Genomic DNA, 15,854 nt, shown 5'->3' with positions numbered 1-15,854 from the left:
CTGTTTCTTACATTTAATTTATACTTAATTTTTGTTTTAATTTTCTAGGAACTTTCAAGTTGTGGATGGAATAAAAAAGAAAAATACAGTTCTGCACCAAATGCAGTTGCTTTCACAAGAAGATTTAATCACGTGAGTTGTGCTTATTGGTGAGGGAGGGCTTGGCTGTCCTTGGCTGTGTATGCACACGTGGAAGCCAGAGAGTGTTGTCTAGTGCCTCCTTGTATTCTCTTCATCACCACCACCCCATCTTAAGACAGAGTCTCTCAGTGAACTTAGAACATATGGATTGACTGTCCTTGCTGACCAGAATCCTCCTGTCTCTGCAGACCCTCCACCCCAGTCCCAGCCCTGTCTTCCCAGCTTTTTACATGAATGCTTGAGATCCAGACTCCTGTGTGTGCACTTTACCCACTGAGCCGTCTGCCTGCCCCTTCCCTTCTCACTGAGCCAGTGGGTGCAACCTCTGAGCCATCTCTCCAACCCCATCACATAACTTTTAAGTTTTTATTTTGTATTTCATAATATTTTATTTTAGTTGTAAGAAAACCATAGTGAAAGAGAGAAGAAAGTATGTTTCAGAAATAACTATAGCAAATATATCAAGAAGAGTTTAATGCTAATTTTAGTCTTGGAATTTCTTGCCCTTTGGTTATTTTTTAATTTTTCGTTCCAGGTAAGCTTTTGGGTTGTAAGAGAGATTCTCCATGCTCAGACCCTGAAAATAAGAGCAGAAGTTTTGAGCCACTATATCAAAACCGCTAAGGTAAGGAAGTGTGACTTGATCGTTAGGTAACCCATTCAGACATATTTTAAGCGACTCTCTGTTTATTGGTCCTGGAAAATGAGGCCTGATGAGTATATTAAGCGCCTCTTTTCTCTGCCTTTTTCTTTGTGCTTAGTTATCCTCCTGTCCCATTTATGTAGACAGGGGTTAGATTATGGTAAATTACAGTATGTTGCTGGAGAAAGTCAAGGTTTAGGAAATCAGCTAACATTATTGGTGGGGCTGGCAAGTCTGATAACATTGGGGCATAATGACAAGCCGCAGACTCAGGCAGGAGCGGAGGCGGAAGTGTGTCAAGATGTGATTTCTTTTTTCCCTCTAGGTCTGCATGTTTAGGCATCCATCAAGTCTAACGTGGCACTTAGTCTCCAGTAAATGTTTACTGTACGTCGCTTTAGTGACTAGTTTCTCAGCTGCATTTTAGACTTCTGTGAAGGTTATATCTTGTTTCACGTGTATTGTTTTGTCTTTATTTGCTTTCTTTTAATTAAGTGCCTACTGTGGGGCTTATCTGATTGCTTGCAAAAATTGTAAAATGACTAATTTTTTTTAATACCACTTTTAGGGTAGAAAGTATTATGTGGTGTGACAGAAATTTTAAGAAACTAACAGCAAATGTAAAGTGGATTTCTTGGGAAATAGTAGAACTTACTGTTGGATGTTTGCATACTGTAAGAACAACATGCTGTCAAGGGTCTTGAGCATGAGGAAGCAGGAAATGGAGGGGAGCACTAAAGACAGCAAGTTGGAACCTAGCCCTGGGATAATAGGAGCACTGGGCAAGAAACCAACCCTAGTAGACCCACAAGATAGATGACCAGTCATATTTCATTGCAAGGGACGCTCACCAGGACCAAGTGCATGGCCGTTACAGTCATGCCAGTTAACCTTGGTACTAAGCCATAACTTCAGCTTTGAAAATATATTACCCATTTAGAGTTGGGCTTATTCCCAGAGCTGGGGTGAAAATGCCAAGGTAGAACATGGATATTATACTATAGGCCAAAAATAATTTACTGGGTACCCTAGAAGACAGTTCTCAATGGTGACAGTAACAATACATAGTTACACCATTCACCGCCTAAACTGTGTTCATCTGTATTTTCCTGCATTCATTTTCTCAACAAACAATCCTTCTCCCCCCTTTTCTTAAATCTTCAGAAACTATATGAACTCAACAACCTTCATGCTCTCATGGCTGTGGTTTCTGGCTTACAGAGTGCGCCAATTTTCAGGTTGACTAAGACGTGGGCGGTGAGTAACCCTGCGTAGTTTAAGGAAACATAGACTTCTGTGCAAAGTAAAGATTTTATTTCTTTTGTAAGTCTTAGTAAGACGAATATAACAGATAAGAATTTGATGACATCACATGTGATATTTACCTGATAATTAGCACTTAATTGGGTTCTATTACTTAGACAAAAACAAAGTAGGATTTTTGGCATTTGTCAGTGTTTATATCCCTGAGTGGTATCATACCATACTCAATAATCTGGGCTGCCTCTTCTTTCCCTTTTCTTTCTTTTATTTCTCATTTTGAAACTGAGACCTTGTTTAAGGTGTCTGGAGTTGTAAGTCTCTATAACACACACACACACACACACACACACACACACACACACACACACACCAACTATAGGCCATATACCATGCTGAAAAGATTACTATATTTTTAAAAATATTAATGTGTTTGTTTTGTTTTGTTTTGTTTTGTTTTTCCAAGATAGGGTTTCTCTGTATAGCTCTGGCTGTCCTGGCTGACCTCGAACTCAGAGATCTACCTGTCTTTGCCTTTTGAGTGCTAGGATTAAAGGCATGTACCTACTTGCCAGACAGATTAATACGTCTTAATGCTCTCATGCTAAAGACATTATTTACTCTATAAATTCCATTAGCCATTTTTTTTTCTTTTTCTTTTTTTTTCGGAGCTGGGGACTGAACCCAGGGCCTTGCGCTTGCTAGGCAAGTGCTCTACCACTGAGCTAAATCCCCAACCCGCAGCCATTTTTTTTTAAGACAGTATGTTCCTATATAGCCCAGACTGGCCTTGATGTGGGATCTTCTTGTCTCGGCCATTTGAGTGCTAGGACTCTAGGTAAATATTACTACATCCAGCAAAAGCTTTTTTTTTTGTACTATCGTGTGTGTGTGTGTGTGTGTGTGTGTGTGTGTGTGTGTGTGTGTGTACATTCTTGCGTGAACGTATGTTTTTTGCACGTTTTCACATGCTTATGTGTTAATGTGTGCATTTTTTTTTTCTGAGACAGGGATGCTCATTGGCCTGGAACTCACCAGTTAGTCTATGTAGACTGGCACTTGAGCTCCGGGGATTCTTTTGCCTCCACCCCTACCTCCCCACCTCCCACCTCCCACCTCCAACCTCCCACCTCCCCACCTCCCCACCTTCCACCTCCCCACCTCCCAGGACTGGGATCACTGAACTCGTGGCCTTGTGCATTCGGTGCAAGTACTTTACTTGGTGTCTAAAGATAGGTTTTGTATTAAAGGTAGTTTTTATACTGAAAATTATTAGTGCGGAAGAGCTTATAATCTTTATTTTTCTTTGATAAACACTCGAAGAAAAGATTTTTCTACTTTAAAAATTGCTTTTAATTATAATGGTCTCATACTTTCAAATCTGAACTCCATGGGTGGGGTAGAAATGACTGCAAGTACACAGTTAAGAGCTCCGTCTTTGGTTGGGGATTTAGCTCAGTGGTAGAGCCCTTGCCTAGCAAGCACAAGGCCCTGGGTTCGGTCCCCAGCTCCAAAAAAAAAGAAAAAGAAAAAGAAAACAAAAACAAGAGCTCCGTCTTTAAATTTTCAAGGAATTAGACTTTATTTATGATATGATTTTGAAGTGGGATATATTCCCTTCAAGTTGTTATTTTCCTTGAGAATATTTTTTGTTAGCCCCCATGTAGTTCTGTTAAAACGGGTTTTTTATTTGGTAGCAACTCTACTAATGTATAATGAACTTAATAAACTTTATAAGAATTTCATTCCTGTGAGTGATAGAGATCCCATTCTTACATGGCTGATGGTCTGCTGGAGAAAGGTGAACTGTAATTAAGTTGTATGGAAACAAGTTATTAGAAAAAATAGGATGAAAAGGGGGATAGGGCAGAATTGGGGTTAGTAATGTGGGATGAGGTTATTGGAGAGCTGGACACTGTCAGTTCTCCATCACTAGATACCTAGGCAAGGAAGAAAATCACGGACAGGAGAAACAAGTGCTGTAGGAAAGTGGGTCACCCTTGCAAAAATATTTTAATAGGCTGAGTACAGGGAGAGCTTTGACACAAACACTGGATCTGATAGTTGGCACAAGTGGTGTTGGTGTAGTGGTGGGTGACAGACTGATTGGAGGTGAGAGTGGTGGCAAAGGACTAAGTCAGTAAGTGTAGACTGTGCCATTGAGAAAGTCTGTGGTAGCCTGGCAGTAGCTGGAGATAAATAGGAAACTAAAGGTTTGTGGCACATGGGTTTTTTTATTTTGGAGATGGGATCCATGACCTTCAAGTTCTGTGCGCTATATATATATGTATATATTAATACTGTTTAAAATAGGTTTACTAAGCCAGCTGAATATATTAATTCACAAAAATCTGTATTTGGGACAATTTCAAAGTATCACGTAAAAACACCATTGGGTTGCAAATATGGTTAAGATGGTAAAGCCTTTTTTTGGATTCCAACACCCATGTGTATGTTAGTAGACGTGTACCTATCTGAATTCCCAGCACATGAGGGGCTGAGGCGGGGGACTCCTGGAGCAAAAAGGCTAGCCAGGCTAGCCAGAGCAAGTGAGAGACCCTGTCTCAGTATATAATGTCAGTTGTAATGAAAGATGACATCTGACATCATCTCAGGCCTTGATAATATATTTACATATACATGCATGCACATACATGTGCACATACGTGGCTAGAAAAAAATCAAGGGCCCAGAAATAAATTAATTTGCAGCCATTTTGATAAAGTGCATCAGCACATTAAGAAAGGATAGTATCTTCAAATGATTGAGAAAACTAGATATTAACATTTTAAAAGTTATTTATTTTATTTTATGTGCATTGGTGTTTGAGAGTTCAGATTCCCTGAATGGAAGTTACAGGCATGAGCTTTCATGTGGTTGCTGGAAATTAAACTCAGGACTCTGGGAGAGTAGCCAGTGCTATTAACCACTGAGCTATCTTTCCCACCCCTGCATATTACATTTAAAATGAAATTGAATATTATTTTATAACCAAAGGACAAAAATGAGTGCCAAAAGGATTAAAGAATTAATTGTAAGATCTAAAGCTGTAAAACTACAAGAAGAAAACATAGTTCTAAACAGTTACATTTTGAATAGGACTCCCAAAGTGTTGATAACAAAACTGAAAATGGATAAATGAAGTGATTCTGTCAAGCCAGAAAGCCCTGCCTGCGCAGCAAAGCAGACAATCAACAGAGGGAGGAAGTGCTCTGTGAGACGGGAAGATACTTGCAATTATGTCTGGGAAGAGGTTAATGCCCAAACAATAAGAAATGCAGCCAGTGCAGTAGCAAGAAAATAATTCATTTAAAAATGATCAAAATATCTGTACAGATGCTTTTGGAAAGAATGCACCCAAATAACCAATAAGAGTGTGGGAGACAGCCAACCCCACTAATGATCAGGGTAGTGCAAGCCCAGCCACAGTGAGGAACCACCTCGCCTGCTAGGCTGCTTGCTACCAAAAAGATAAGCAGTCACAAATGGTGCGGGAACCAACCAGAAAAGGAATGATGCGTACCAGTGGTGGGAAGGAAGTGGTGCAGCCATGACACAATAGAAGTAGAGCCGAAGCCGAACTGGTCCAACAGAGGGAGCATTTGTCAGGATGGGGTGACTGGAAGATGGTTGTTCAGTGGCAGATGCAGAATATATCTGAGATCAGAAGTACCAGCCTAGTAACTATGGGTCATAATGTTAGATTATATACCAGAAGAAAATCTTAATAGAACCCAGAAATAGATCCTTGCTTTAGATCTCCAATGCAGGACAAAGAAAGTATCATAAGTTGGTGTCAGGGTGTCTACTGTTGTGATAAAAACCATGACCAGGATCCTGGGGAGGAAAGGGTTTACTGCATTGTAGTTTTCAGGTCACGCTTCATCACTGAGGAGCCCCAGGTGGGGATCTGGAGACAGGCACCGAAGCAGAGGCCATGGGGAAATGCTGCTTACCAGCTTGCTGGGCTTGGTCTCTTGACAACTGAAGGCTTCTGCCACATTCCACTCCAACCACACGAATCAGTGATCAAGAAAATGGACTGCACACTTGCATACAGGCCAGAAAATACTGATGGATTAGGTGTCAGAATGGTCCATTATCAGAACCAGTCTCTGAGACCCCAGAAACAGAAACAGAGCATTAATACTTTGTTTTACTAGCCAGGTCCCCGACTCTCAGTTTCTGTCAACTCTAAATAAATACACAAACTTTTCTGTTAACCTGACAGGAGAATTAGATGAGAATTTTCTAAGTGAAGCATTTGCTAGTACACAAAGAGCTAATATTTTAAGGTGTAATAAAAAGTCATGTGACAAAATAGTATCTTCAGAGGTTTAAACAACATTTCTTTTTCTTTAAACCTCTGAAAAAAGAAATGTTGTCCATGGTCTTTGGACTGATGACAGAATAGAACCAGACAAACACCCGGAAGCTTGCCTCTTACCTCTTTTGATCATTTGCAGTAATCTCGAGGGCTGCACATTTCCTCTTCAAGCCACTTGACACACTCTTGATTGTGCTACCTATGATAACCTCTGGCCAAGAAGAAAATCCATTGCCAGGAGTTAAAAAGACAAAACAAAAAAACAAAAAACAAAGGCCATAGGAGGATCCCAGGTTCTGTTAAGACCAGCCACAACTTGACTTGTCAAGAAAAGTTGTCACTTATATCACAGAATTGAGGGTTTCTTAGTGATTATGAAAGAATGACTATCGAGGAGGTAGTCAATGAAAATATTTGGGCACTTGAGCTGAATGTATATACATAATTATTTTAAATTAGATAAAAACAACAAAATTGTTTAATTCATAAATTGGAGTTCACCGCTTAGTAGGTTCATTTATGTGCATATAAAGGTGAATTTATAAATACTCTGAGTTATAAATAACATGTGTCTGAATCTGTTTTATTTATGTCCTATCACTGTAAAATTAAGGAAAGTATAATTTTGAAATTAAAGCCCAGATTTAAAGCAAAACAGCTTTCATCTATATCTATATCTATATCTATATCTATATCTATACGATCAGATGGAACTTGTAATAACCTAAGCTTTTCTGTTTGCTTTTTAGTTATTAAGTCGAAAAGACAAAACTACCTTTGAAAAGTTAGAATATGTAATGAGTAAAGAAGACAACTACAAAAGACTCCGAGACTATATAAGTAGCTTAAAGATGACTCCTTGCATCCCCTACTTAGGTGAGTGATGTCACTGTGTGTCTGTTTCCTGTGGTTGTTGCTTTTCCTCAAACAGTCACTTTTATTAAATGAAAAGTAATTTTTAAAGTACATGTGTCAGATTTCTAAGCTGAAAATAATAAGGTAGAGAAGTATTTCCCTTGTTCCCTGAAACGTTTTTCATAATAACCTAGCCCTTTTCTTCAGGTTTTCCATAGAGTGTAACAGTAACTTAGAAATGGGCTGTGTGGTAAGTGACACGTTTTAGCTATTTTAGTAATGCTTTTAAGGACTGACACAAACGGCACCTTGTCATGAAGCTTAATATTTGAACTGAAGACATTGGTCCGAGCCTTAGGTAGTGGACAGTGTGAACTCTGAGGAGGGTTTCAGTTATTACTGGCTTGGCTGTTTTCCTAATGAATCGTTTAAGTGTGGAGTTTAGCTTAGTACATGGCAGTTCTGTATCTATTTTTTCTTTTTTTTTTTTTTGGAGCTGGGGACCGAACCCAGGGCCTTGCGCTTGCTAGGCAAGTGCTCTACCACTGAGCTAAATCCCTAGTCCCTCTGTATCTATTATAAGATTAAGAGTCTTATCTTATATAGCTTGAGGTATTAATAAGCCCCCAAAACTATTTAAATATCATAGTTTTTTCAACAAAATATGAATAATGCTTTGTTGAATCTTGAGTTAAAAGAGGCCCCAAATAAACTGTACTTTTAAATTTGTATGTAAATTACAGACGGAAAATGCTGTGGATGACGCATACCTAAGTACAGCACAGTACGCTGGTTTGACTCTTAAGATTCAGCAGATGATGAGCATTTGTTTCTTCTGTCTCGTCTACCTTTCATTAGTTAGCTACGGTAGACTTCAAGAGAGCAGTTTCTGAGAATAACTATGTGCGTTACTTGTTTTGGATACTTCAGTGTCTCCTTTGACGTCTTTGTTAGTGACTAAAAGGCGGGCTGAAAAGGTGGTATATAAGCGTCCATCTGTCAGAGAGAGCACCAGTCTTAGGTCACAGAGAAAATTTAACTAATTACAACATAGTGGGATGTCCCAGGATCCCTCTGGTGTGGGTCTGCATTTTGCCTTGTCACTGGGGTATCATGAAGTCTCTCAGGAAGGCAAAACACAGAGGTGCTAGGCTATGTTTCTTTGGACTCACGGGACACACAAACACGCTGCACGGGGAGGCAAACATAGCCTAAGATAGCCACTTTGTCCAGGAGTGGGGGTGTAGGAGGAGGGATGGCACAGGCTGGGACTGAGGCTTGTGGTTCTCAAACTCCTGAGCACCTAGATGCCAGTGGGAACCACAAAGAGTTGAAAACGAGGCTCTTGGGCCTAAGATGAGCCTGGGGTGAGGGGTATTGCGACAATCTGGCTCAGCTCTCGGTAAGTGCCAGGATGCAAGGGGCCTTCTGCAGGAGACTTAGGCATGGCTCTGTATGATGAAGGCTTTCTCAGGGCAAGCCTTGATAGAGGAGACAGACAGTCCTTGCTTGTCCACATTGCTTATTCATGTTGGTAAAGAATGCATAGGACTTACTCAGGGTGAACCAGAGATTAAATACCTCTTGCTGGAGGGGATGCCCAGGAAGGTAAGCTTGTTGGCTAAACTCTGGAGACCCATCTATATACCTCATTAGCAGAGAGAACTCTAGGCTCTGTGCTACATGAACAGTTGTCATGGTCCACTTAAAGGGGTGTCATAGTCACATGCTCTAGGACAGGAACAGGTCCAGAACAGATTCAAATGCCTACCATTCTCAATTATGAGAATTGCTGGGGTTCCTTAATCAGCTCAACCTTAACCACTTTCCCTGTCTGGTGGCACAGTTCTTCGTGCTCCGCTCTCTGGTAGAATAGAGATGCATTTCACACCCTGTTGAAGGCATAAGTAACCCAAAGCACTGATAAGTGGATATTGGCCCAGAAACTTGGATTACCCAAGATACAATCCACAGACCACATGAAGCTCAAGAAGAAGGTCGACCAAAGTGCAGAAGCTTCAGTCCTTCTTAGGAGGGGGAACAAAAATATTCATAGGAGGAGATCTGGAGATAAAATTTGGAACAGAGACTGAAGGAATGGCCATTCAGAGCCTGCCCCACCTGGGGATCCAGCCCATATATATACAGCCACCAAACCTAGACAGTATTGCTGAAGCCAAGAAGTGCATGCTGACAGGAGCCTGATATAGCTGTCTCCTGAGAGACTCAGCCAGAGCATGACAAATATACAGGCGAATGTTAGCAGCCAACCATTGAACTGAGAACAGGGTCCCCGTTTGAGGAGTTAGAGAAAGGATTGAAGGAACTGAAGGGGCTCGCAACCCCATAAGAACAACAATACCAACCAACCAGAGCACCCAGGGACTAAACCACTACCCAAAGAGTACACATGGACAGATCCATGGCTCCAGCTGCATATGTAGCAGAGGATGGCCTTGTTGGGCACCAAAGGGAAGAGAAGCCCTTGGTCCTGCCAAGACTGGACTCCTCCTCCCCCCCCCCCCCCAGTGTAGGGAAATGAGGGGCGGGGAAGTAGAACACCCTTATAGGAGGAGGAGGGGGATGGGACTTATGGACAGAAAACAGGGAAAAGGAATAACATTTGAAATGTAAATTTAAAAATCCAATAAAAATTTTTTTTAAAAAGTAACCCAAAGTTCTGTGTAGTTAATGACTGTCACTACATTGGTTTTTTGTTTACAGTCATAGCTTAGCTCTGTCCATATTTAGGAATGTAATGTGGGGAAAAGAAAGAATAAAGGAGCTTTTAAAACCTTGCCTTTGTGATCTGTAAGGGCCTTAAGAACCCTTTGTTATATGGGATCATTAGACTGAGAATTGGTGATCCTTGGTTCTAAGAAAGCTCAACTATGATTTTAATCTTCTACAATTAGATTTCAATATATTTCTTTTTGAGTCAGGTGATACCTTTAATCCACCTACTTCAAAATTGAGAACCAAGGGCCCTAGAGTGGAAATCTGACTTACAGTCCTAAGAACTCATCTATACTATCCACAGTCTAATGGTTCTGTCTAGCATGCTCCAGTTACACCTGCTCAACTCACTAACTCAGAAAGTTACTGATTCTATGATTGCCTTCTCAGTGAATTGTTTTTCTATATTGAATGCCATAATTAATTATCTTCTGGGGAAATTTTACTTAGGAATGAGAAAGTGACAGATTAATCCTATGCTCTGCTTTCCAGTTCAAGAATCTTTGTTCTACATTGTTTCTTAGTGGAAGCTGAATGTGTGCATATGTGTTTGTGTGTGCACAAAGTTGTGTATATTCATGAGCCTCTGTGTATACAGAGAAAAAGAAGGGAAGTTACTGAGCAAATCTGGAGAGGTTTTCTGATGGAGACAGCCCCCTTTCTCCCTGTCTTAGGACCTGAAGCACTGCCATTCCTTTGGGTTCAGGCAGACAAGGCAAAACTCTGACATGAAGGTGTTAATTTGTAGAACATACCAGGACTGTTTTCTTTTCTCTATGTTCCCTTTCTTTTCATATGTGCTTGTGTCTTGGAGTTTTACTTTCTCTGTAACCATGCTTTTGATTACCTAAGGAGAAGGACCCATTGTTGCTCTCTGCTGCCCATCATGCTGTTGTGACTCCTCACCTACATAACAACATCCTGTAAGCTTTCTTCTGTGCGCTTCTCAGACTTCATCTTGATTTTGCGATTAAGATGCTAGTTATTTTTGCTCTTGGAAATTCTCCACAGTCACTCTTGGCCCACCTCCGAAACCTCTGGGCTTTGTTTCGTTGACTGTTCATGCTCTCTCTCTCTCTCTCTCTCTCTCTCTCTCTCTCTCTCTCTCTCTCTCTCTCTCTCATATGACATGTAGTCATATAAAGAAATCTGCATAATTTTTTATACTATACTCTTGAGTACAGTAGAGTTATCTCAGGATTTGAAATATTATTTAATAACTGCTCTAGGTTAGGCCTGTATGTCTGTCTACTTAATTTTTAGACACTAAAGTATCGACCTGAGTTACTTACATTGGCTCCTGGTTGAACTGTGCTCTGTGAACTCTTCCCCCTTCCTGCAGAGAGATCCTCATCTCACCTTCTATTTTAGTTCCTCACCGATGCCGTCTGCACACCATTCTTTGCTGCTGCCCATTACAAAAGGAAGCAGTTCAGTACATGTTTTGTTCAGGGGCCTCACCATGTAACTCTGGCTAGCCTGGACCCCATAGAGATCTACCTGCTCTGTCTGGTACAAAAAGTGTGCTCCACCACACCCTGCTCGTACATAGTTGTTTGTTCAGCTAATGACCTGGTCCCTTTCTGACTTTCCCCATTGTTCAGCAGTGTGGTTTTACTTGTGTAGAATATTTACGTGACTCAGCTCTACAGCCTGAAGATTTTGTTCAGTCAACACCAACTTTGACTCAGCCCCGTGCTTGGTGCTAGATGCCTAACAAGAAATAAGGTGGACTTTGTCCCTCCCTTGTGGATTTAATAGGACTTAAACACAAACCTGTAGCTTATTATATTTCACTTCTTCCCCCTCTTCTGTTTCTATATTCTGTAGGAAAATGAGATGCATATGTCTAAGAACTAAAAACCAAAGGGAAGTTGAATCTGGGGATACATGCATGTGAACTCAGCAGTCAGGAGAGAGAGACAAGAGCATCGTGAGTTTGAGGCCAGTCTGGGTTACAGAGCAAGGCCTGCCTTAGTTGGGAATTGGCATGGTTCTGTTGAGACGGTATATTTAAGCCCCTACATGATTTTATGTGTTAGTCCTCTTACAGTTCATCCATACTTTGTTCTGTGAAGAACACCCATTCTGGAGGAGAAGATAGGGTCCGTTTGACATAAATAAACCCTTGGCAGACTTGACAAATGAACTTGTCACATGAAACTTGTCACATAAGCAGTTATGACTCAGTTTACTTTCTGGCTTGAAAATTGTTCTTTGCTGATAGGGACAGTTTTGTTCAGCGTTATCTGTCAAAGTGTAGGTACTTTTCTTTGTTTTGTTTTTTAAGTTTATTTGTGTGTCCATGTGCTTGTGTGTATTCTCTCCTTGAATATAGATGCACATTTGTGAACAACAGTTTGTCAGATCCCTTGGAAGTAAAGTTAGAGATCCTTTCAGATGCCTAGCTTGTCACAGATGCTGGCATCCAAATTCCCATCTGCAGGGTTGTACAGCAAGCAGTCTTAACCGCCGTGCCACCTCTCTAGCCCTTGGACTTGGTTCTCTTAAGAAAATACTGAGGTAAACCTCATATGACTTACTGACTGCTTAGTTTACATTATACACAAATGGTTCAGGTTTTTCATTTCAGATCTGTTGTATTGACGTGTGTTGAAGGAGGATTTACTGCTGATTTCCATTTATACTGGCATTTCATATTTAATTTCATTTTAATTTAATTAGGTCTTGATTTAACGTTCCTTGGTTTTAGAACCCTACTCATGGGAAAATAGACTTAGAACAGCTTCCAAAACAACAAGCTCTTATAAGATTGTGCATTTGATGGGACAGATTCCACTGAAGATGTCTGAAAGCAAATTCTCACTTCACCGTTCTTCTCATACTCAGTTTTCACAATGCTTCCCTTTCTCCCTTTTGTTTGTACAAGTTCTTAGAGAAAGGAGGTCATCAACCAAAAGGATCTGTAGTGCATAGAGAAAGGGTAATTGCTGAATAGCTGTTTCCTAACAGAGGCGTTCTAAACGACTGGTGTTTTGGGGCCATGTTGAGGGCTATCAGTGGTCAGCAAGCTTAGTCCTATCACACAGTCCTGAACCCATATCAAGGTGTAAAAGAAAAACCATAGGGGCTGGGGATTTAGCTCAGTGGTAGAGCGCTTACCTAGGAAGCGCAAGGCCCTGGGTTCGGTCCCCAGCTCCGAAAAAAAAGAACCAAAAAAAAAAAAAAGAAAAACCATGACCTCTGTTCTACAGGAACACATGCATACCAGCACACACATGCTAGTAATGCATTTTTAATGCTAAAAATCATTAAAAGTTAGTAACCAAAACCAATCATTCATTGTAAAAATTTTTCTAAAGGAGTGTTAGGGATTTATATAGTAATGAGATTCTTCCATATTGCCAAAAGTAATTCAACATGGACTACATTTCAGGAAGTAGAAAATACTTTCTTGGCACTCCACTCCACTCTTAAAAGTGGTCCCTTCTGTTGGTTTGCATTCTAGGTAAAAAAAAAAAAAAAAGATGGAAAAGTAGTCAGTTGGACAATATAGTCAAGAAATCTTAAAACAAGGCTGCAGTGTGTGCTGAGAGGAATAGTTTGGCAAATGTCAAGGAAAACTTCATTTTATATGAGAGTTGTTGCTTTGAATCTGAGAACTATTAGCAGCATTCATTTGTCCTTGTCACTGGAGAGCAATCTTAAGGGGCCTGTTGAGGAATTTGGCGTGGAAATTCCACTTTGCCGTGGAGAGAAAACTAGAACATTGCTCAAAAATAATTTAATTTTGTGAAACATGGTAAATACCTTTTCATGTATATTTTCTAAACCTCATTTCTACTTAATCCATGCCACGGGAAAACACAGTAGTATAACCAAATTAGAGTTTGTTCTGAGGAGGCCATACTAGCACTGACAGTAAGTTAGAGAAGCAGCGCACAGAAGATTGGTAAACTCTCCAGCCCCGTGGTAGACATCACATCAACTGTTTTGATATACAGATACAATTCTCCCCATCTTAAAGAGACCGCTCTTCCCATGTCCCCTCTATATTTCAACGGAAATATCAGGTTCATGTGAGGACTCTGTTGGAAGAAATGCACTCGTGGTCTTTTGCCCTGCAGTGTTGGGCTCCTCCACTCCTTGCTCTGTAATACGTTCCTGTTCAACCCATGTTGCAAGGCCTTCATTGTCTTTGGGTTGTTTTGTTGTTGTTTGGCTGGGAGATTTTACCATGTAAATAAAAAGAAATATTTAATAAATATTTGTCAATTCAAAGGGTCCCTATCTGGCCTGTTTAGTTGTTTTAGAAACTTTGAATTAATCTCTGTTGTGATACAGAACTGTATTCATGTGGCATGTTTGTGGTTCTTTAGGTGCCCGTGTGCGTGTGCGTGTGCGTGTGCGTGCGTGTGTGCGTGCGTGTGTGTGTGTGTGCGCGCTCGTGTGCGTGTGTGCGTGCGTGTGTGTGTGTATGTGTGTGTGTGCGTGTGTGTGTGTGTGTGTGTGTGCGCGCGCGTGTGTGTGTGTGTGTGTTTGTGGGGGAGGTGCTTGCCCAGCTCTGTATTAACACACAGCTGGGACTGTAACAGCCCTGTTCCAGGGTACATGGAACTGAACGTGGCCTTCACAACAAGGACTCTGACAGATCGCTTCACCTCTGAATGGCTGTTTCTTGTGTTAGGAGATGGGTATTATTTCTCATATTGGATTTTTTTTTCCTTTTCTTTTTTTCAGAACTGGGGACCGAAGCTAGGCAAGCGCTCTACCACTGAGCTAAATCCCCAACCCCCCTCATATTGGATTTTTAATCCATGAAAGTTAATGAAAATTTTAAGGCATACCTAAAATTAAAAGAACCCTCAAGCTATGTGTTTTATTTTTCAGGAGTCGATTTCAGAATATAGTTTTTAGTATAGTGTTGGTGTTAGAAAAGTTTGCTATATGCAATTCTTTTTTTTTCCCCCGGAGCTGGGGACCGAACCCAGGGCCTTGCGCTTGGTAGGCAAGCACTCTACCACTGAGCTAAATCCCCACCCCCTCTATGCAATTCTTATGGTTATAATTCTCAGTAATTTCTATTAAGATATTTCAACAAGGTCCTGCTTCTTGCAGTTACCTTTGTTGTTGTTTTGGGCTTCTTTAAGACCTGGTCTGGTTGTGTACCTATGCTAGCAGGCCTTGAGTTCAGGCTCTTCCTATCTGTTCATGCTGTCTGTCTGTCTGTCCAGTCTTTCCATTCCCCGTCCTCATGCTGAGATTGCACAACATGCATGGCTAATGTATTCCCCTCCTGTTGGAGATTGAACCCAGGTCTTCATACATGCTAGACAATCTACCCCGAGCAGCCAGTCCTGTCCTGTAATTCTTTCTGTAAGAAGCTTGCCTTTTTCCTTTGATAAAGTGTTACACAAAAGTCACTGACAGTGATATCAAAATCTCTAGTGGTGAGAAACATGTAGGTATTTATTTATTTATTTTTATTTATTTATTTATTTTTGGTTTTTTTTTTTTTTTTGGTTTTTTTTGGGGGGGAGCTGGGGACCGAACCCAGGGCCTTGCGCTTGCTAGGCAAGCGCTCTACCACTGAGCTAAATCCCCAACCCTAGGTATTTATGTTTTAAGAATTTTACTGCATTTTCATTTCTTTGGTTTAGTAAGAAATATACACTCAGGGTTAATTTTATTTATTTAAATTTTTGTATTTACTCATTCATATTGGGAGGGTATACAGAAGTCAGTGGACAGCTTGCTGGAGTCAGTTCTCTCCTTGTACTGTGTGGGTTCTGGAGAATAAACTCAGATCATCAGACTTGGCAGCTGGTGTCCTTAGACACTGAACCATCTTGCTGGCTGTGTTATTTTGACTTTATACCATGTTCTAAACCAACAATAGAGCACATTCAGTCATTTTCTTGTGGATTCTGA

General features: G+C 40.7%; 1 protein-coding gene across 17 annotated transcripts in view; it reads left to right on the top strand.

The window, feature by feature from the left end:
• The window catches only part of Ralgps2 (Ral GEF with PH domain and SH3 binding motif 2), a 179,957-nt gene that overhangs the window by 105,526 nt on the left and 58,577 nt on the right, over positions 1–15,854 (top strand). For all 17 annotated transcript variants that reach the window (XM_039090756.2, XM_063272338.1, XM_039090753.2 and 14 more), the window contains 4 exons: positions 49–132; positions 677–766; positions 1,949–2,041; positions 7,121–7,247. In XM_039090756.2, coding sequence (XP_038946684.1) covers positions 49–132; positions 677–766; positions 1,949–2,041; positions 7,121–7,247 — 394 coding nt within the window. The remainder of the gene's footprint in view (positions 1–48; positions 133–676; positions 767–1,948; positions 2,042–7,120; positions 7,248–15,854) is intronic.

Source organism: Rattus norvegicus, chromosome 13, assembly GCF_036323735.1.
Source record: "Rattus norvegicus strain BN/NHsdMcwi chromosome 13, GRCr8, whole genome shotgun sequence".
In the NCBI taxonomy this organism is placed as follows: Eukaryota; Metazoa; Chordata; class Mammalia; order Rodentia; family Muridae; genus Rattus; species Rattus norvegicus.
This window is presented reverse-complemented; position numbering and strand designations above follow the sequence as displayed.